Source organism: Lissotriton vulgaris, chromosome 3_1 (assembly GCF_964263255.1).
Source record: "Lissotriton vulgaris chromosome 3_1, aLisVul1.2, whole genome shotgun sequence".
In the NCBI taxonomy this organism is placed as follows: domain Eukaryota; kingdom Metazoa; phylum Chordata; class Amphibia; order Caudata; family Salamandridae; genus Lissotriton; species Lissotriton vulgaris.
This window is the reverse complement of record NC_141689.1, coordinates 538855820-538878884: the sequence shown is the minus strand read 5'-3', so window position 1 is coordinate 538878884 and position 23065 is coordinate 538855820. Positions and strand designations below refer to the sequence as shown.

General features: G+C 51.6%; 1 protein-coding gene across 2 annotated transcripts in view; it reads left to right on the top strand.

The window, feature by feature from the left end:
• FCHO2 (FCH and mu domain containing endocytic adaptor 2) overlaps window positions 1–23065 on the top strand; it is a 1161485-nt gene that overhangs the window by 862479 nt on the left and 275941 nt on the right. For both annotated transcript variants that reach the window (XM_086960798.1, XM_086960797.1), the window contains exon 18: window positions 20221–20350. In XM_086960798.1, coding sequence (XP_086816924.1) covers window positions 20221–20350 — 130 coding nt within the window. The remainder of the gene's footprint in view (window positions 1–20220; window positions 20351–23065) is intronic.

The window sequence follows — 23065 nt, the reverse complement described above, 5'->3', positions numbered from 1 at the left end:
CACGTCACTTGTAGCAACTAGACACCTTGTATATAATATATAGCACCTGACACTGTATAAAAACTGTCCCCACACAAACCTTCTTGAACACCCCTTGTGCTTTACCTTTCCTTGTCCATCCCGGCCCTTCCTCACGGTCATTTCTACTCTCTCACCCCTGGTAACGGTTACGGTATCTGATCTCTATCTCCAGTAAGACTAACGGCTCCTTCTCTTTCTCTTACTGCCCTCCGAGGAGCCTTCCCGACTTTCTACGGACTTCTACACCCAAGACCGGGAACCCCACTGGACCCCCACAACATCCGGCGGAGACGGAAGAAGACTGCACAGCCCGTGTGTTGTACCATACCTTTGTTTCCTCTCTGGTTATAAGAACTGCTCAGTATGCAATAAAAGAACACTATTGCCCACTATATCCGGCCTCCTTGCCTGCTTTACCAGCCCGCCGACAGCCCACGATCACAATCCGGTTTTCCTATCCTCTCACCCTTCTCATGAAAGTCTGGTTGTGCAGGCTTCTTGCTCGAAGCAGTCAACAGGGGTTTTTTTGCATGCCCCCGCCGACAGGGTCTCTAAGAAGCTGGAGCAGTCTGCGAAAAAGGTCTTTTCTTCAACCAGCATGGCATTAAAATCTACCAACGCCACTTGTCTCTTGGGCAGGTATATTCATGCTTTAATGGACTCTGCTAAACAGCTTCTTCCTAAGTTATCTGAGGAGGACAAGGGGAATCTGAGTGAGGTGTTGATGGATGCTCAAGCGGCTGCTCGCCAGGTTATTCAGTCTGGTCTGGATACAGCGGATTCTGTTGCCAGGATCATGGGCTTGTCTATTGCAACAAGGAGGCACGCTTGGTTAAAATCTTCAGGGTGCTCTTATTGATCTGCCATTTGATGGTTCCAAGCTTTTTGGTGAAAAGGCGGACTCTGCCCTGCAGAGATTCAAGGACAGTAAAGCAATTGTAAGGTCTTTAGGTCTGCAGACTCAAACAAGAGGCTATGGGTATAAAAGATACTGTGGCTTTGGGAAGTCTTCCTTTCATGGATCCAGGCAACCTCAGCAACAGCAGCAACAGCAGCAACACCCCTTGTATAAGAACTACAGGGGTAAATGTAGAGGTCGACTTCGTGGAGCCAGACGTCAACCCTCTTCCTCCTCCCCAACCCCCCTGGTAATGCAGGAAAGCAGCCCTAGATCGGCCATTCTGGATCATGTGGGTCCTGTGGAAGGCCGGCTTACCCATTTTCTACAAGATTGGAGGTTAATTACTTCTGACCTTTGGGTTTTAGATCTTGTGGAAAATGGGTACGCCCTTCCCTTCAGGGAATTCCCTCCTCCTTGCCAGGGGTTTTGCACGAAGGATAATTTGCTTCTCCTTCAGAAGGAGGTCTTAACCTGTTACGAAAAGGTGCGATAGAGGTGGTTCCAGAGCAGGAAATGGGTAACGGATGCTACTCCCGGTAATTTCTGATTCCCAAGAAGGATGGAAGGTTACGTCCTATCCTGGACCTCAGAATCATGAATCTGTTTCTCAAACAGTAGAGATTCAAGATGCTCACCCTAGCGCAGGTTCTTCAGGCGCTGCAACAAGAGGACTGGATGGTGTCCATCGACTTGCAGGATGCGTATTTCCACATTCCAATCCTGAAGTCGCACAGACAGTATCTCCGTTTCACGGTTGGGTCGCAACACTACCAGTTTGGGGTCCTTCCGTTTGGTCTTACTACCGCACCTCGAGTCTTCACCAAGGTGATGACAGTGGTGGCTGCCCATCTCAGGAGGTCGGGGATTCCAGTTTTCCCCTACCTGGACAACTGGCTGTTGAAGGCAGAGTCTCCAGAGATGGAGAGTCGTCATTTGCAGGTCACAGCCCAGCTGTTGTACAGATTGGGTTTTTTGATAAATGTACCTAAGTATCACCTGGTGCACTCTCAGTGCAACCTGTTGATAGAGGCAGTACTGGATTCCACTGTGTGTTGGGCTTTCCTTCCTCCACAAAGGATTCTCGACATTCAGGAAATGATTCCCTTGTTTCACAATGGAGCGGTTGTTCCAGTTCTGAAGGTCCTTCGCCTGCTCTGTCTGTTCGCTTCCTGCATCCTGCTGGTCACCCATGCACACTGGCACATGAGGGCGCTCCAGTGGTGTCTCCGCAGGCAGTGGTATCAGCACAACGGAGATCTCAGGGAGTCTGTGAGGATCTCCAGAGAAGTTGAGCGGATCTGTCTTGGTGGAGTGTGGAGGGCAATCTATCTCAAGGAAAGCCCTTCCATCTTCCTCCATCAGTGGCCACAGTGATAACGGATGCCTCTGCCTTAAGGTGGGGTGCTCATCTGGGGGATTTGGAGATAAAAGGTCTTTGTTCTGCAGAGGAAAGGTTGCTTCACATCAATCTTTTGGAATTGCGGGCGATACGTTTGGCGCTCAAGGCCTTATTCCCTTCCATCCGCGGTCAGTCGGTTCAAGTCCTGACGGACAATACTGCCGCAATGTGGTATGTCAACAAGCAGGGAGGTTCTGATGGATACATCTGCCAGTGGATTCCTCACCTTATGAATATCCCCTGCGCCAGCAGCATTCGGAAATTTTCCGCAGCTCTCCACGCCGACGAGGACGACATAACAATAGCATGGCTCCGCTCGCGGCTCCGCTGACGTCACCAGAGCCATAAGAGAGCTTTGTCGGCGTGATGACATCAGTTCCCTTTTTTCCGGGCCGTCGACGCTAACAGTTTTCTGGGACTCTCCATGTGGTGTTCCGGTTACATTGTGTTTCGGCTTGCTTACCTTGTTTCCTTTTTCGAGGATGTCTTCAAGGAAGTCGGGTTTGAAGCCCTGTAGAGAATGTGGGGGACATATTTCCATCACGGACCCCCACGAGGACTGTGTCTGGTACCTGTCGTCTGACCATGATGTTGAGGGTTGCTCTTGTTGTCGCAAGATGAACCCTAAAGCCTTGAGGGAGAGAGAAGCTAAACTCTTCATGGCGAAGATGAGAAAGGAGAAGAGAGGTCGAAGAAGATCAAGATCAAGGTCCACGTCGAGGTCGAAGTCGACGTCGGAACATACTTCGAAATCGAAGAAGCACAAGAAGAAAAGGCACAGCTCTCGATGCCGTTCAGGCAAGGACGCGGCTCCGTAGTCGACTTTGCCAGTTCCTCAACATCGTGAGGACTTTGTTTCTCCATCCCCTCCAGGCTCGAATCCGGGTACTCCTGCTGGGTCTGCTTCGCCTGAAGCTTTGCCGGCACACTCTCCGATGCCGGCTCAGTCTCCGGCTCCGGTGGAAGAGGCTCCGGTACCTGATGAGTCTTTGACTCCATTGGCTTCAATGTCGGCGCCAGTTGGCTCGAGTCCAGTAATGCCTCAGCCTGAGTCTGTACCTGGGGCTTACCCACCTTTCCCTAGCCCTGGTCAAGATCCATCACATTACTTAAATGCAATGTATGGAGTATTTGCTTGAGCTATGTACCCCTCCAGAGTGCCTTCGGGTCCCATAGGTCCTATGGCCTTTGACCTGGGAGTTCCTCAGGCTTATGCTCAGGCTCCCATTATGCCGTTTCTCCCAGCGGCTCCTTCCTGGCATTTCCCGGCACCGAGGACATTGACGCCGTATCCTTCATCTCCGGAGCCGTCAGCTCGACCTCGCACAACTCCGCTGTGCCTTCGGATCCGTGTTCAACGCCGGCTCCAGATCCGTCGGAGTCGTGTCTGGCGCCACCAATGCCGTTTCCGAGGATGAGGTTGAGGCGAGAGGAGGCAAGTGGCCTAGATATGTCCCCAGAGTGGGAGCTTTCTCCTCCTTCAGATGTTACTTCTAAGAATGTAGCTCCTTACCACACAGTTATTAGGAAGGTGGCGGAGCTTTTAGATCTACAGATTCCAACAGCTGAGTTCAAGTCTAATGTTTTGACTGAGGTTCTACATTCTCCCTCCACTGTCATAGAGCCATTATTGCCTTTTAATGATGCTATCACTGAACCAGTTATGGAAGTTTGGGGTAAGCCCTTTTCAGCTCCAGCAGTATCAAAATATGTCGCTAGGAGGTACAGGGCAGCTCCAGGAGACCCAGACTTCCTTCCATCTCATCCATCTCCTGAGAGCCTGGTGGTTCAAGCTGCTTGTTCTAAGAAATCATCTGGGGCTTTTCCTCAAGTCCCTAGGGGCAGAGATTCTAAGAGGCTTGATCAATTGGCTAAGAAGGTCTTTGCTTCAGCAAGTATGGCCTTAAAGTCCACTAATGCCACCTTTCTTTTGGGACTTTATATACATGCTCTCATGGACTCTGCAAAACAGCTTGCTCTTAAATTGTCTGAAGAAGACAGACAGAATTTTAACAAAGTGTTGGGGGACACTCAAGCAGCTGCACGTCAGGTTATACAGAGTGGTCTGGACACTGCCGTCTCTGTTGCTAGGATTATGGGATCTTCAGTTGCCACGAGGAGAGGAGGAGAGGTGCTTGGCTCAAGTCATCGGAGTTCTCTCCGGATGTGCAGGCGACTCTTCTTGATCTCCCTTTCGATGGTTCTGGGCTGTTTGGTAAAAAAGCAGATGCAGCCTTAGAGAGATTCAAAGACAGCAAACCACTGCTGGGCCTGCAGGCGCAGCCTAGAGCCAGTTATAGAAGATATAGAGGTTTTGGAAGGTCGTCCTTTCGGACCTACAGGCCGCCTCAGCAGCAGCAGCAGCAAAATACTCTATATGAATCGTATAGAGGCAAGAACAGAGGACGTCTTTGAGATTGTCAGCCCTCCTCCTCTTCTACCTCCCCCCTCTTGCCACAGCAAAGCAGCCCTAGATCCACCATTCTGGATCATGTGGGTCCTGTGGGGGGTCAGCTTACCCATTTTCTACAAGATTGGGAATCGGTCACTACGGACCTTTGGGTTCTAAATCTTGTGGAAAATGGGTATGTTGTTCCCTTTCGGGAATTCCCTCCATATTACCCTCCTTGCCAAGGAGCATGGTCGGAGGACCACCTTCTTCTCCTGCAGGAGGAAGTCCTAACATTGTTAAAGAAATGTGCGATAGAGGTGGTTCCAGAGCGGGAAAGGGGTCAGGGATGCTACTCCAGGTATTTCCTGATACCCAAGAAGGATGGCAGGCTTCGTCCAATCCTGGATCTCAGGATCGTGAACCTTTTTCTGAAACAGGAGAGGTTCAAGATGCTCACCCTTGTGCAGGTTCTTCAGGTGCTGCAACAGGAAGCCTGGATCGTGTCCATCGACTTGCAGGATGTGTATTTTCATATTCCAATCCTGAAGTCGCACAGGAAGTATCTCCGTTTTACGGTAGGGTCACAACATTATCAGTTTGCGGTTCTCCCGTTTGGACTTACAACTGCACCTCGAGTCTTCACCAAGGTGATGGCAGAGGTGGCGGCCCATCTCAGGAGATTGGGGATTCCAGTTTTCCCCCAAGGCGGAGTCGCTAGAGAAGGTGCTTCATTATCTGCAGGTGACAACCCAGCTGTTGTACAAATTACGTTTCTCAATAAATGTGCCCAAATATCACCTGGTGCCCTCTCAGCGCAACCTGTTCATAGGGGCGGTACTGGACACTACTGTGTGTCGAGCATTCCCACCGCCACAAAGGATTCTTGACATTCAGGAAATGATCCCTTTATTCTACAGTGGAGGGGTCGTTCCAGTCCTGAAGGTCCTTTGCCTGCTCAGTCTGTTTGCTTCCTGCATTCTGCTGGTCAACCATGCACGCTGGCATATGAGGACACTCCAGTGGTGCCTCGGCAGGCAGTGGTTTGAACACAATGAGGATCTTCGGCAGTCTATCAAGATCTCCAGAGACACTGGAGCGGATCTGTCTTGGTGGAGCATGGAGGACAATCTGTCTCAAGGAAAGCACTTCCATCTTCCTCCATCAGTGGCGACCGTGATAACGGATGCATCCACTCTAGGGTGGGGTGCTCATTTGGGGGATCTGGAGATCAATGGTCTTTGGTCTCCGGAGAAAAGGTTACTTCACATCAACCTTCTAGAATTACGGGCGATATGTTTGACGCTCAAGGCCTTCCTCCCTTCCCTTCGCGGTCAGTCGGTTCAAGTCCTGACAGAAAACACTACTGCAACTTGGTATGTCAACAAGCAGGGAGGAGTGGGGTTGCATCGTCTCTGCAGAGATGCTCAGGACCATTAGATCTGTCTGATAACAAATCATCTGGCCGGAGTTCTGAACGTGCATGCAGACAGCCTCAGTCTGCAGTTCTCTGCCGACCACGAGTGGAGGCTTCCTCCGGAGGTGGTCCATCACGTCTTCCGGACGTGGGGAACCCCTCGGGTGGACCGGTTTGGCACTCACGAGAATGCTCACTGCCCGTCATTCTGCAGTCTCCAGTATCCGATGCAGGGAGCTTTGGGGGACGCGTTTCAGTTTAGTTGGAGCTCGCAACTCCTTTACGTGTTTCCTCCCATACCATTGATTCCTCGGATTCTGTGGAAGATTCGCCAAGATCGGGCCCAAGTCATATTGGTCCCCCCGAATTGGCCAAGAAGGGTGTGGTACACAGATCTACTTCACCTCTGGTCGCACCCTCCCCGCCGTCTCCCTCTCAGGGCAGAGCTCCTCTTGCAGGGGCAGGTTCTACACCTCCAGAGCTTACACCTTCATGCCTGGAGATTGAACGGGGCAACCTGAATTCTTTTTCTCTCCCGCCTGATGTGGTGGACGTTATTTTATCGGCCAGGCGACACTCTACCAAGTCTATCTATTCCTATAGGTGGTCCAATTTGTCAATTGGTGTGGGGAGAAGTCTATGGACCCTTTGAGAGCTCGCTTATCCAACATCCTTCAGTTTGCTCTCTCTCTAGCCCAGCAGGGCTTTGCTGTGGCCACTGTGAAGGGCTATTTATCGGCTCTGTCGGCGTTCATTTGCTTGCCGGATCAGCCGTCTTTGTTCAAGTCGCCCATTGTTTAAGGTTCATTAAGGGCCTTACTAACAAGTTTCCGCCCACTCCCTTTATTATGCCTCAATGGGACTTAAATCTTGTCTTAACCTACTAGATGGGTCCCTTTGAGCCCTTGCACAAGTGTCCCTTGAGGCTATTGTCTTTTAAGACATTTTTTCTTGTAGCCATTACCTCGGCAAGGAGGGTAAGTGAGCTTCAAGCTCTGAGTTCGAAACCCTCGTTCTTGACCATTCATGCTGAAAGAATGGTACTCAGGACCAGGGCTGATTTTCTGCCTAAGGTGGTTACTCCCTTCCATCTGGGACAGTCCTTTACCCTTCCTACCTTCTATCCTCCCCCTCACCCGTCCAAGGAGGAGGAGCGGCTTCACCGTTTAGACCCTAAAAGGGAAATGAGTTTTTACCTCGATAGAACTAGAGACTTTCGTGTGGATGACCAGCTCTTCATGGGCCTCATTGGCTGCAGCAAAGGCAGAGCCATGCACAAGCACACCCTTTCCAGATGGATTATCTTGTGCATCAAGATCTGTTACTCTTTGGCCGGTAAGGATCCTCCAGAGGGTATAAGAGCTCACTCTACTAGAACAAAGTCTTCTACATCTGCCTAATCTAGGGGTGTTCCTGTGGAGAACATTTGTAGAGCTGCAACTTGAGCCTCCCTCCACACTTTCGCAAAGCATTACTTCTTAGATTCTGAGGTGAGGCGGGACGGTCACTTTGCGCGTTCTGTCCTACAGAATCTTTTTTGGTATAGAAGGTGGACACCCTCCTCCGGGAGTGGGGACTGCTATGGGACGCTATTCTCAAGGTGAGGAATCCACTGGCAGATGAATCCATCAGAAGAACAAGTTACTTACTTTCGGTAATGCTTTTTCTGCTGGATACAGTATCTGCCTGTGGATTTCTCACTGACCCACCAGCCTCCCCGTTGTCCACCTTTGTATACCTGCAATGGTGATATTTTCTATCTGTTACTTTCAAAGGAAGTGTATTATTGTTTTTGCTTTACTGCATTGATTTCACACTGTGTGTGTTATTTTGAATACTGTGTATACTGTATATATTTGTGTTGGTCCGTCCGTGTGCCTCGAAGGCATGGAAAAAAAGGGCGGAATTTACGTCATCACACTGACGAGGCTTTCTATTGCCTCCGGTGACATCAGCGGAGCCGAGAGCGGAGCCATGCTATTGTGACGTCGTCCTCGTTGGCTTGTAGAGCTATGAAAAATGTTCGAATGCTGCTGGCGCAGGGGATATTCACAAGGTGAGGAGTCCACAGGAAGATACTGTATCCACCAGAAAAAGCGTTACCGAAGGTAAGTAACTTGTTCAGTAGGGTTATACCATCTCTGCAGAGAGGCCTTGCGTCTCTGGTCCTGGGTTTAGAACCATCAGATTTGCTTGATGGCAAACCATCTGGCCGGGGTGCTGAACTTGCGTGCGGACAGTCTCAGTCGGCAGTTTTCCGCCGACCACGAGTGGAGGTTTCATCCAAAGGTAGTTTGGCACATCTGCCAGACGGGGGGGAACTCCTCGGTTGGACCTATTTGCCACCCTCGAACGCGCACTGCCCGTCATTCTGCAATCTCCAGTTTCTGAGGCAGGGAGCGTTGGGGGATGCGTTTACGTGTTTCTTCCTTTACCCTTGATTCCTCGGGTTCGGGGGAAGATTCGCCAAGACCGGGCCCAAGCTATATTGATTGCCAAGAAGGATGTGGTACACGGACCTTCTTCACCTCTTGTTGCACCCTCCGCTCCGTCTCCCTTTCAGGGCAGACCTCCTCTCTCAGATAGAGGGGCAAGTTCTACAGCCCCACCTCCAGAGCCTGCACATTCATGTCTAAAGATTGAACTGGGCGACTTGAATTCTTTTTCTCTCTCGCCTGACGTGGTGGACGTTATACTATCAGCCAGGCGACACTCCAACAAGTCTGTCTACTCTTACAGGTGTTCTAAATTTGTTAAATGGTGCAGAGAGAAATCTATTGATCCCTTAAAAGCTCATCTTTCTGATGTTCTTTGTTTTTCTCTTCATTTGGCCCAGCAGGGATGTGCTGTGGCCACTGTAAAAGGATATCTGAAAGAGACACGTTAGTGATAGATTCCTTACCTTAGAATATCCCCAGGCGTCATACTGGATCCGGAAAGTTTTGCGTAGCAGTACCCTTGCGCGTCGGTAGGCGTCGTCTGAGTACTTAGACGCCGCCTCCGCGTGCTGACGTCAGTTCTTCTTTTTTCCGCGCCAGCCAGCGCAGATCTGGAAAGAGCAGTTCCCTAGTCACTTTTTGACTAAACTTTTGTGATCTTTTTTGATCCATTTCGAAGTCTTTACGACTCCGACGGTGCCATTAGGGATGCCCAGCTTCAAGCATTGCGACGAGTGCGACCGTACCATGTCGGTCACGGATCCCCACCGCTTGTGCCTGATGTGTTTGGGCGTCGACCATGACGACGAGTCCTGCGCTGACTGTCGGGCTCTTTAGAGGAAGGCCAGGCGGGAGCGGTCCCGCAGGGGACTCGCGATCCGCCAGTGAGCCCCGTGCCGTGTGAGGTCCCGGTCCCACGGGAGGTCGAGGGACAGGTCGCGGGGACGGAGCCGTCACAGCTCCGGGAGTCGGCGCCACTCCTCCGGGTCCAAGTCGTCAAGTAAGAAGCATAAGAAGTCGAAGAGACATCATCGCTCTTCTGACTCCCCCCCCCCCCCCCCTCCCCCGACGCTCGCGCGATGTGGCCGGGGGTTCGGGTGACACCGCCCACGCGGCTCCTTGTGAGTCGCGGGCGCCGCGTTCGGCCCCATACCCCCCGGTCCCTGGGCTGAACGCGACGCCGGAGGAGATCGAGCGCTTCCTCATGGCCATGAGGTCCCTTTCTCCTCCGACGGGTTCCGCGGCGCCTTCGGGCCCAGTGAACCCGTCTGGGGGCCCTAGTGGGTCGGGGGCTACGACCCCGACGCCGCAGGGCTCCACGATCCCGACACCGCCGGTGCCCTCGGGCTCGGCGCCGCAGGGTACAGCGGTCCCGGCGTCGTCGGTGCCTTCGGGCCCGGCGCCGCAGGGCACCGCTGGGCCCTCCTCGGGCGATGGATCGTCACCGGTGGACCTTACGACCCCACCGGCGTCGGTCCGTGTGGTGTCCCCTCCGGCGTCGTCCTCGGGCGGCGCCGTCCCCGTTGCCTCCTCTCACTGGGTTCCGACGTCGGGACAACGCCTATCGGCGCCGCTCTCGACGCCGTTCGGAGATTTACATTTCTATGAACCCACCTCATTCACTTATGACCCTGAATCTCAGGAGATGGGGGACGAGGAGAATTGGGAGGGGTCTGAGGACCCTCTGACCAGGGAGTGTCAGTCTAACATGGACTGGACAGGAGACCTTGGGGAGGCCAGTGGCCTGGACACCTCTCCAGACACTGGATTTGTCTCTCCTCCTACCGTGGCTTCGGAGGAGGGCGCTACTTATAGTGTGGTGTTGACGAGGGCTGCTAAGGCCTTGGGCCTTGAGCTCCCCGTCGCGGCCGTGAGGACTAACCTCCTCACTGAGGTCCTTAAGCCGCTCCATGGAGCCTCTGCTGCCGTTTAATGAGGCCTTGACGGACGTTCTTTTGGGCACTTGGTCCAGGCCCGCTACAGGTTCGCTTGTAGATAGGAACGTGGCCAGACGCCACCGCCCGGGCGACCCATGTTTACTGTCCACCCACCCCACCCTCGAGAGTCTGGTTATCCAGGCCTCTAACTCCCAGACCGCATTCCCGACGGCTCCCCCCGATCGGGAATCCAAGAGGTACGAGGCCTACGGCAAGAAGGTATTCTCGTCCCTTAGCTTGGGACTGCGGTCTTCCAACACCGCATGCCTCTTGGGCCGTTACACCCACTCTCTGTGGGAAACGGTGGCGGAAGTGCTGCCAGAGTGTCCGTTGGAGGTACGGGCCAAACTCGGCCAAGCCCAAGTGGAGGGCCGGGACGCAGCAAAGTATTCAATCAGGTGCGGACTGGATACTACTGACTCGCTGGGCAGAGCGATGGCTACGACGGTGGCGATACGACGCCACGCCTGGCTGAGATCTGCCAACTTCTCGGCAGACGTCCAAAATACACTCATGGACATGCCGTTCGATGGCTGTCGCCTCTTTGGCGACAAGGCAGACCACGCGCTTGAGCGCTTTAGGACTCCAGGGCTACGGCCAAGTCCTTGGGCCTCTCGTGTGGGCATGCCAGCAAATGGGTGCCTTTCGCTCCTTTCGTGGCCAAGGAAGGGGCGTCCCCACACGTGCCGCCAGCCACTCGACGCAAACTGTCGTCCAGCGCGGCGCCGGCCGTGAAAACCGCCGTGGAGGCGGTCGGGGAAACAAGCGGAGCCAGTCCACACCTGCCCCCGCAGCATCCGCCTCTAAACCCTCCTAGTCCGTGCTTTTCGGCCCATGTGACGCCAGTGGGAGGCAGGGTTCGCCATCACCACTCTCACTGGCGCACAGTCACTTCGGACAGGTGGGTGCTGCAGATCGTCCGAAGGGGCTACTCCCTCCCCTTCGAGACGACCCCTCAAGCCATGCCACCGCAACACCACCGCGTATCGGAGGATCACTTGCGGCTCCTGCAGGAGGAAGTTTCGTCCCTCTTGGCCAAGGGGGCCATCGAGCGCGTTCCTGGGCCAGAAGTAGGACGTGGTTGCTACTCCCACTACTTCCTGGTACCCAAGAAGGGCAAAGAGGGCCTACGCCCTATCTTGGATCTGAGGAACGTCAACAGCTTCCTCCGGAAGGAGAAGTTCAAAATGCTGACACTGGCTCAGGTCTTGGCTGCCCTAGACCCAGGAGACTGGATGGTAGCGTTGAACTTGCAGGGCGCGTATTTCCACATCCCCGTCCTGCCGGCCCACCGGCGTTACCTGCGGTTCACGGTAGGCCTCGAGCACTTTCAGTTTTCCGTTCTCCCGTTCGGCCTTACAAGCGCCCCACGGGTGTTCACGAAGGTGATGGCGGTGGTCGCAGCTCACCTGCGCAGGTTGGGGGTCTCAGTCTTCCCCTACCTAGATGACTGGTTGTTGAAAGCGGGCTCGCCCCAGGCAGTCGTCAGCCACCTCCAGACTACGGCGGATCTCCTGCACCGGCTGGGATTTTCCATCAATGTGCCGAAGTCACATCTGTGCCCCTCTCAGAAGCTCCTTTTCATCGGAGCGGTTCTCGACTCGGCGCAGTTTCGGGTTTTCCCGCCCGAACAGCGGGTTCGGGATATACAGGCTCTGATTCCGAGCTTCGGGCCGTTATCCCGGGTTTCGGTCAGGTTGACGCTGCGGCTTCTGGGGCTGATGGCCTCCTGCATCCTTCTGGTGCATCACGCACGGTGGCGGATGCGGGCTCTGCAGTGGGACCTGAATTTTCAGTGGGCCCAGCACCAGGGCAACCTGTCCGACCATGTCCTGATCTCGGAGGGCACTGCGAGACAGCTGCAGTGGTGGCTCACGGACCGCGATTGGGTCAACGGCAGATCCCTCTCCCTTCCCCAACCGGAGCACGTAGTTGTGACGGACGCTTCCCTCCAGGGCTGGGGAGGCCACTTGGGAGAGGCGGAGATCAGAGGACTCTGGTCTCCGGCGGAGTCCCGGCTCCATATCAATCTGTTGGAGCTGCGGGCGATTCGTCTGGCACTGAAGGCATTCCTCCCGTCTGTCCGAGGGAGTGCAGTGCAGGTGTTCACGGACAACACCACCGCCATGTGGTACTGCAACAAACAGGGCGGTGTGGGGTTGTGGACCCTTTGCCAGGAGGCTCTGCGCCTCTGGCAATGGCTGGAACATCAGGGCGTGACTCTGGTGGTTCAACACCTGGCAGGTTCTCTGAACGCCAGGGCGAACGAACTCAGCCGTCGGTGCTCGATGGATCACGAATGGCGTCTGAACTCGGACGTGGCGCAAGGCCTCTTTCTGCGATGGGGAGAGCCTTGGTTAGATCTATTCGCCACCGAAGAGAACGCGCAATGTCATCAGTTCTGCGCGTTGGAATTTCCAAGGCGGCACTCGCTCGGAGACGCTTTTCGTCGCGAGTGGAGCTGCGGTCTGTTGTACGCCTTTCCGCCTATACCTCTTCTGCCCAGAGTGCTGAAGAAGATCAAGCGCGACCGGGCGCAAGTCATCCTTGTGGCTCCGGACTGGGCACGAAGGTACTGGTATCCCGAGCTACTCAGTATGTCAGTCGATCCCCCGGTTCGTCTGCCTCTTCAGGAGGACCTTCTGTCGCAGCAGCAGGGGACGGTCCTCCACTCGAACCTGTCCAGTCTCCACCTCCATGCTTGGAGATTGAGCGGCGACAGTTGAGGCCATTTGACTTGCCTCCTGAAGTTTGCAACATCATTCTGGCAGCCAGGCGTCCCTCCACAAAGACGGTATACGCCTGCAGGTGGAACAGATTTGTGGCATGGTGCACAGCAAAGGCTGTGGATCCCCTCAATGCCCCTCTCTCTGAGGATCTTCTCTTCCTTCTTTCTCTTGCCCAGCAGGGCTCTGCTCTGGGCACTATCAAGGGCTATCTTTCGGCTCTTTCAACCTTTCTAAGGCTGCCTGACCAGCCTTCTTTGTTCAAGTCCCCTATCCTAAACAGATTCCTGAAGGGCATCACTCATACCTTTCCTCCTGTTCCCTTCGTGATGCCCCAGTGGGACTTGAACCTAGGTCTAACGTTTCTGATGTGCGCTCCCTTTGAGCCACTTCACAACTGTCCACTTCGCCTTCTTTCTTTGAAGACTGCCTTCCTGGTAGCCATCACCTCTGCCAGGAGAGTGAGTGAGCTCCAGGCTCTCTCTTGTAAGCCTCCTTTCCTTTCAGTCCATCCGGACAAGGTTGTTTTGAGGACTAGGCCCTCCTTCTTGCCTAAGGTGGTCACGGCTTTCCACATTGGGCAGTCCATCACATTGCCCACCTTCTTTCCGCCTCCGCACCCCTCGAGAGAGGAGGAGAGGCTCCACCGTCTGGACCCAAAACGTGCACTCTCGTTCTATCTGGATCACACACGCCAGTTCCGGGTGGATGATCAACTCTTTGTTGGGTACGCGGGCGCTAAGAAAGGGAAAGCGGTGCACAAGATTTCTCGATGGATTATCATGTGCATCCAGGCGTGTTACTCCTTGGCTAAGAAGGAACCCCCTGTTGGGCTGAGGGCTCATTCCACTCGAGCCACGGCCACTACAACTGCCTTGGGCCGAGGTGTGCCCTTGCAGGACATTTGCCAGGCAGCTACGTGGGCCTCTTTGCACACGTTTGCAAGGCACTACTGCCTGGACAGTCAAGTCCGGAGGGACGGCTACTTCGGCCGTTCCGTTCTCAAGGACTTTCTGGTGTGAATATTGGTTTGCAGACCCACCACCACGGGGATGGTATTGCTGGGGTATCTATTCTAAGGTAAGGAATCTATCACTAACGTGTCTCTTTCAGATGCACAAGTTACTACTTGTGTAACGATATATCTGTAAGAGACATTAGTTAGTGATAGATTCCTTACCGACTCACCCATCCTCCCCGTTCTGCGAACCAATATCTAGGGTTAAGGTCATCCCCTTTCAGGGCCCTAGTTTCTTGGCACCAGTGTCGGTTTTTGTCATGGCTCTGCGCTTCTGGCGCGGAAAAGCTGTGGCTAAGAACTGACGTCAGCACGCGGAGGCGGCGTCTAAGTACTCCGACGACGTCATCACGACGCCGACGACGGACGCGGAGCCGCAGACGACGCCTACCGACGCGCAAGGGTACTGCTACGCAAAACTTTCCGGATCCAGTCTGACGCCTGGGGATATTCTAAGGTAAGGAATCTATCACTAACTAATGTCTCTTACAGATATATCGTTACACAAGTAGTAACTTGTGCATTTGTCTGCATTATCAGCATTTTTGTGTTTACCTGATCAGCCTTCTTTATTTAAGTCTTCTATAGTTTTAAGATTCATTAAGGGGCTGACAAACATGTTTCCTCCCACTCCTTTTATTATGCCTCAGTGGGATTTGAATCTGGTGTTAACTTTTTAAATGGGTTCGACTTTCGAACCTATGCACAGTTGTCCTTTGAGGCTTTTGACTTTTAAAACGGTCTTTCTGGTGGCTATCATTCGGCCAGGAGGGTGAGTGAGCTCCAGGCTTTGAGTTCAAAGCCTCCTTTTCCAACCATACATGCTGAAAGGATGGTTCTCAGGACAAGGGCTGCTTTTCTGCCTAAGGTGGTGACTCCCATCCACCTAGGTCAGTCCATTACCCTTCCTAGTTTCTATCCTTCCCCTCACCCATCTAAAGAGGAGGAAAGACTTAATCGTTTGGATCCAAAGAGGGCTATTAGCTTCTATTTGGACAGAACAAGGGACTTCCATCAAGATGACCAGCTTTTTGTTTGATATGCTGGTCGTATGAAGGGCAAGGCGTTGCACAAGCGCACTTTGTGTAAATGTGTTTGTATTTATATAGCGCCTTCTACCCAGAGGTCTCGTAGCGCTGTATTCATACCGCTGTGGAACCCTTTCTGGCTTTCCTGTGAGATGTCCACTCCTGGGCACCCCCTAGGCGAAGCCAGGCTGGGGCCGTTGTGGAGATTAAGCAAGCTTTTGCCCAGAGTCACAGAGTGTGACCCATGATTAGACTAGGCACCGAGGCGAGAATGATCAGGTCCGTGGAGATTGAGTCCAAGAGCCGCCGAGGCACGAATTGAACCCTGGTCCCGGGCCAGACCTCTGCATCAGGGTCTGCCGCTCTAACCATTGAGCCACGCTTATCCACAGGTGGATCATCTTGTGCATCAATATATGATACTCCTTGGCTGGTAAGGAGCCTCCTATAGGCATTGGAGCTCATTCCACCAGGGATAAGTCGTCTACTTCTGCATTGTCTAGAGTTGTTCCTGTTTTGGACATTTGTAAAGCTGCAACTTGGGCCTCCCTCCACACTTTCGCAAGAATTACTGCTTAGATTCTGAGGTGAGGAGGGATGGCCATTTTGCGTGCTCTGTTTTGCAGGACTTTTTGGTATAAAAGGGTCAACACTCCTCCTGGTAAGGTACTGCTGTGGCATTCTATTCAGAAGGTGAGGAATCCATCAGAAGAACAAGTTACTTCCCTTCGGTAACGCCTTTTTCTGGTGGATACAGTGTCTGCCTATGGATTTCTCACTGACCCACCCACCTCCCCGTTGTCCATCCTTTTATGCTATAAAAGCTGAGGTATTACCTATTTGATGTATTTTTGTGTACTCAACAATTTAACTGTATTGGTTTATTGTTGTCTTGTTTGAAATGCAAGCTTTCTTATTTGATGATACACTGAGTGTACTTGTGTTAATTCTGTATACTATGTATGCATTGTCTCTATGGTCAGTTTGCCGGTTTTGCCTCGGTGGCACAGAAAACATGGGTGGAACCGACGTCATCACGCCGACATGTTCTTCTTATAGCTCCGGTGAGGTCATGCGGAGCCGCGTGCGGAGCCATGACGCTATGACGACCTCGTCGGCGTGGAGAGCTAAGAAAAATGTCCGCTTAATGCTGGTGCAGGGGATATTCATAAGGTGAGGAGTCCACAGGCAGATACTGTATACACCTGAAAAAGCGTTACCAAAGGTAAGTAACTTGTTCATCAGCATGCCAAAGTCACACCTGACTGCTTTTCATGCGCTCCCTTTCATCTGAGTTGTTCTGGACATGGTGCTATTTTAGGCATATCCTCTTTGCCGGAGAGTCCAGGATATTCAGGCAGTCATGCCAATGTTTCAACCTCTATCCTGGATTTCGGTGAGACTGACTGTGAGGCTGCTGGGCCTCTTGGCCTCCTGCAGCCTGCTTGTGACCCATGCCGGCAGGCTTATGCAGGCTCTGCAGTGGGAGCTGAAGTTCCAGTGTGCGCAGCATAAGGGACATCTCTCCAACATGGTCCAGATCTCAGAGGGAACCGCAAAAGATCAGCAATGGTGGTTAATGTACCACGATTGGGTCAGCAGCAGACCCCTCTCCCTTCCCCAACTAGATCAGATCTAAGATGAAACAGCCATGCTGGAGAGGTGAAGATCAGTGGCCTCTGGTCTCTCGTGGACTCAGGACTCCACATCAATCTTCTGGACCTCTGAGTGATCCAGCTAGCATTAAAAGCCTTTCTACCCCCCCCCCATCAAGGGCAGGCGTTCACGGACAACACCAGCGCCATGTGGTACTGCTACAAACAGGAAAGGGTGGGATTGTGGACCCTTTGTCAAGAGGCCCCTGGAACGTCCCAGCATATCCATGGTGGTTAAATATCTGGCGGACTCGCTAAACACCAGGGTGCACGAACCCCAAAGATACCCATCGGCTCATTAATGGTGTCTCCATCTGGAGGTGGTGCAAGGTCTCATTCAGCAGTGGCGAGAACCTTGGTTAGATCTGTTTGCCCCTACTAAGAATGCGCTATTTCCTCAGTTCTGCACGCTTGAGTTTCCAAAGTGGCTCATACTCGAAGACGCCTTTCATCTCAAGTGGAGCGCTGGCCTCCTGGATACCTTTCTGCCGTTACCACTCTTGCCCAGAGTTCTCAAGAAGATCGGGAACATCCGGGCGAAAGTCATCCTTGTGGCTCCAGACTGTGCTTGAAGAGTTTAGCATCCCGAGCTGTTGAGCATGACCATTGGTCCTCAAGTCAGGCTGCCCCTTTGGGAAGATCTTCAGCTGCAGGCGAGGGTTCTCCACTTGAACCTGTGAATGCTTCATCTTTGTATGTGGAGCTTGAGCAGCAGCAGTTGACAGCTTTCAACCTTCCGTCTGAAATCTGCACCATTATCTTGGAAGCTAGGTATCCCTCCACCAAGACTGTATACTCCTGCTGTTTAAGCAAGTTTTCTGGCATGTGTTGCAGAGAAATGGGTTGACCCTCTTTCTGATCTCATCTCTCAAGTTCTTCTTTTTATCCTTTCTCTTGCCCAGCAGGGCTCTGCATTTGACACCCTAAAGGGCTATCTTTCTGCCATCTCTACCTTTCTGTGGTTGCCAGATGAGCGCCATCCCTCTTCAAATACCCTATTGTAAATAGGTTCTTGAAAGGTTTGCAACACCTGTTTCCACCGTTGCCCCACATCATGCCTCAGTGGGACCTTAATCTGGTCCTAACTTTTTCTTTGTGTCATTGCACAACATGCTCTCAGGCTACTTACCATCAAGACGGCCTTTCTGGTGGCCAGACAATCTGTCTGTAGGGTCAGTGAGCGTCCGGCTCTGTCATCCATGTATCCATACCTGAACATATACCCAGATAGGCTGGATTTGCGCACTAGAGCTTTCTTTCTCCTGACAGTCGTCACTCCCTTTTATGTAGGCCAGTTCATCACGTTGCCTACTTTTTACACTCCACCATATCCCTGCAAAGAAGAGGAGTGACTTCACTGCCTGGACCCAAAAAGAGCATTGTTGTTCTACCTTGACTGCCAGAGAGAGTTCTGGGTGGAGAAAGGAAAGGCCGTACAGAAACAGACTATCTCCCGATGGCTTGTGCTTTGCATTAAGATCTACTGCGCATTGGCCAAGAAGTGACCCCTCTGAGGGTTTGCATGCTCATTCCAAACGAGCTAAGAATGTGACTGCTACTTTAGCACACAGAGTTCTGGTCCGGGATATCGGCCAGACAGCAACATAGACTTCTCTACACACATTCACGAAGTATTACTGCTAGGAGATTCAGGTCCATCAGAACCGGCATTTTGCTTTTTTTCGGACCTGTAGTACTTTCTACTGAGAACCAGTTTTACAGACCCACCTCCTGGGAGTTCTAGCTTGGGTATCTATTCTGAAGACAGGAACCGGCAGCTAGAAGTCTCTATCAGATAAACAAGTTACTTACCTTTGGTAATGCTTTATCTGGTATAGACTATCTAGCTGCAAATTCCTTAATGACCCACCCTTCCTCCCTGCTCTGAGAACTGATTTATAGAGACCGTGCTGTTCCCCTTTTAGGGCCAACATTTTCCACATAAGTGGTCATTGTTTGTTGTGGCCCCCACTCTTGGCGTGGAAAGTCGTGTAAAGAAACTGACGTCAGCGGGGTGGTGTGCCACTTATATAGGCACTGCGCACATCACTTCTGTGCTGGGGTGCTGCTCTCAAAAAGGTTTCCAGATGCAGTCTGACGCCTGGGGATAATTTGAAGATAAGGAATCTGTGTCTAGATAGACTACCAGATAAGGCGTTTATGAAGGTAAGTAACCTCTTGATTAGTACACTATAAGCGTGGAGGGCCAGGAAAATCGTAGCCTATACCCTGTGGGTGATACAAATGTGTTGGGAGATGCAGCTTTGGGTCCTCATTGTGGAGAAAGAGAATGTGGTGGTCTGCTTTACATAGTGATAAGGAAAATGGTCGGAGTCCATAATAGTACCCACTTTTCTAATCTTGTTGTCAGTGGTCAGATTAGTCCAAGTTACAAGGGAGTGGAAAGCTGATTATGTATAGTAGTATCTCTGCTTCAAATAGGCAAGCCTTAACTGACTACACAATATCTATTGGTTCAGGGCTAGGACTAAGAAGCTGGAGCTTTAAGCACAGGAAACCGAACCAAGGCAATTTTCAGTTTGAGGATGATCTGGGAGTTTGCTGGAGTTGCATCATGTGAGATTGAAGGATTAAAGAAGACCAGAAATGTGCTTGGGTAGACGTTGATAAAATAAGTGTGAAGGCAGAGCCTAGAGTGATATTTGCACTGTAGCAAAAGGTGTTGACTTAAACTAAGGAAGGGAGGTTTAGTGAAATATGTTGAAGTGATAGGATTATACATGGCAGTGATAGGATTACATGACTGTTACTTGAATTCAGAAATCCCTCACCCTCTCTTGCAAGGTGCATGGTGTACTGTATCAGAAGCACCTGTGAGGGGTTCATTAGGCTGCCAGAAGCTCTTTTGTGCACTGAGAACAGCTAGGCAAGAACACGTTAGCTCAGCTGTCAGTGGTCAAGAGCCCTTAACTTTGCCTCGATGCAGTACAGAACCATAGTTCGTGTCCAATTCTTCACTATCCCATTGTCTATCTCTCTATACTTTTATGGATTATTGTTCCCTTCTCTATAAGTTGCACATAATTCTACATATAATTGGTGTGCACAAACTCTTGTTACACATAATTTTACATATAAGTGGTGTGCACAAACTCTTGTTGTACATAATTCTACATATTAGTGGTGTGCACAAATTCTTTACATTTAATGCCCATCACCACTGTTTACTTCTTGGACATTGATATACTTTAGTGTTTGGAAATATTTTCTTCTTATTGTAATATTCTTTGCTTAAGGTCAATTTGATTTTTTTTCTTATCTTTTTTTAAGCCAAGGCCATTTAGCCCACCACTAACATCTAACCCCAGTCCGCCTCCTGGAGCTCCATTGGCACGTACAGAGAGCTCCTCTTCAGTATCATCGTCTGCTTCATTAAATGCGGCAAATACCCCAACTGTTGGTAGGTATCCTCAGAAATACATTGTGTTTGTTGCACTCTGTGATTAAAACACTTACTTTCTAGGATGGTGTGTCTTATGTCCTAGGTGTTGTGTGACCTCAACCTGATGTGACTGCACCTTGCACATAAATGGCACTGCCCAATGTATCCGGAATCAAGAATATTCGAAGAGCAATGCCCAATGGTTACTCAAGTTGAATTTTATATTTGTTTTGCGTATATTTTCTGAAGCTTCCTCACCATGATTAAATAGCCGTGAGTGTTTAGAAGTTGCCGAACGTTCAGAGGGTATGTTAAAGACATATGCTTGTAAGCACTGTGTAAGAACTGGGATCACAAATGTCAAATGTCAAAAGCTTTTATATAGCGCAACGATTCACCAAAAAGGTCTCAGGGCACAAATTCCACTGCGGTAGCGTGACGCGAGCGGGAAGGCACTTGAAGCTAGGTGTAAAGTAGAATTGCAGCACACACACACACACTGAGACAAGGAACACACTCAATAAAATGACACCACACCTGCTAGTCGTTTTAAAAGAAGATGCTTTTATCTAGATTTGTCTCATTGCAGGTAAGTGATACATTATTATAAACCAAGCATCAATTCCTCAGGCAACATTTCATTGTAGAAGCTTAGGTAAAACCATTCCTTTAAAACACAGGCAACATTTCATTATGTAGGCATAGCATTTTCATGGGATAGGCATATGCAATAACATTCCTCATTCACTGGTGCATTCTGGCCAACATTGCATAAGACCACTGTCAAGGTAAAGCCTCCCTTATGCATGTGGAGTATCAGAAGATCAACCTCTGCTTAAAATGGCGCAACCAAACAGGAACACAGATCCCTGCTACAGGGCAGGTTATAAAGAACAGTCCCCTAGCCAGCACCAAAACAGTTAATGCCCAAGGCTTTCGCCCAGTTCTGGTGTTTTTAGTCCCTCTTCCCCCAGTTTGTCTTTATCTGGTTACCTGTGGCCAACGGGGCCCAACTGCAGCTCCCTAAGGGGAGAATTACCTGTTTCTTCAGCATCCGCACAGGCTCTTGCGGCGTGGGGCGAAGGGGGGCTTTTGCAGGCTTGGGAGCCCCCTCGCGGTATTGTTGCTGGTCGGGTCTTGTGCTGGTGAGAGGGGAGGGCTCCTACCCTCCTGTGAGCTCCGCGCTGCAGTGGGACCGGTCCCGGGCCTCTCGATGGCTCCTCCGGCCCTGGGACCAGTCGGGACGTGGCAGGGAAGGGCGCGGCCGCTTCCGCCAATGGCGGGGCAGCTTTGGAGTGTGCTGGGCCCCAGAGCCAATCCGAGGCTCTCTTTCCTGGGGGCTCGCCATGCTACCAATCGGTGCGCGGCACTGGTGGGGGCGTAGCCTGTGATGCCACGTAATGGTGGCTCCCGGCTTCGATGGTCCCGGCATGGCCTACCTCGGCACTGCAGCAGCCCTCTCCTGGCTCCGGGAGCCGCCCCGAGGGTGAAGACAGCAGCAGGGACCCCGCAAGTGAAGCGCCGTGGCCGCGGCGGTGACAACAGGCCTCCAGGCACAACCGACAGCAGCGCCACTCAACAGACTCTCCCCACGTGGCGCCCAGGCCACGGCCGTGATATACAGCCCCGGAATGCTTCCAGGCGGCGCAGGGCAGCGCCAGCAACCCGGGCCGAAGCAGTGACGGCAACAGCGCTTTCAGAGGCAGTAGCGCTCCAAAGGGCACAGCGTTTGAAAGCGACAGCGCTTGGAAGTGACAGCTCTTCAAAGGGCACACAGATGAGACCTGGACTGCGGTGGTGAGTCAGGCATGCAGCGCTTCCAGTGGCAGGGTGGCGCCTGGCAATTATAGGGCTCAGGGGTGCACAGTGCTTTGGGCCCAATAGCAGACTCTAGCAGTTCTGGGCAGTCCAGGGGCAAGGTAGCTGAAGCAGGACAGCACGGGGGGCACAGGTCTGGCAGGAAATTGCTTGGATGATCCAGCGCAGTTACCTGGTTGATCCCCAATCAGTCCTTGCTGTAGGTAAGTGGTTCCGTGCGGCGCTTGATGGTTTCTGCGCCCTTCTTAGGCAGTTCTTGGGGGTAAGAAGAAGGGATGTCCAACTGACAGGCTGGTTTCCCTCCTTTTCCCTTATACCCCTAGGTCAGGTGACCACTCTCTAAATGCGGCAAAGTGTAACCCCTCCACTATTCCGGAAGATTCCAGGAGCTTCCACAGTCTAGGCTATGGGCAGAAAAGGCGGGATGGCAGTGCTACTGTATCACAGGAACCTGTGTTATGGGAAGCACTATTCACTTATTCACTAAACGTGATAACTTTTTTTTCGTTCTTATTCTTCATGCATTTTCAATCAAATCTCAACATATTGGATACGTCAATCTTATGTTTCAACCAAAGTTCATATAAAGTTTTCACAGTCTTACGAGTCAGACTACTGATGTAACCATCATACAAAACATACACAACAAAAGGTGAAAAAATTCTCATCAAAGCTCTGGTCACATTTCTTTTCTTCAAGATTGCTTTTATTCTTCTTATTTGTCAGAAGATATATTACTTGAGATTCTTCAAACAACTCTTCATCATTAAACACGTGAAGTCATATCCCAATGCATTTCGGTATGCACCTTCATCAGGGGAATACACTACAAGTAACAAAACATTCCATCATGTAAAGACCAAAACCTTTTTTACAGTCTACAGTCACATCTCAACTGTTTTATTTTAAATAATA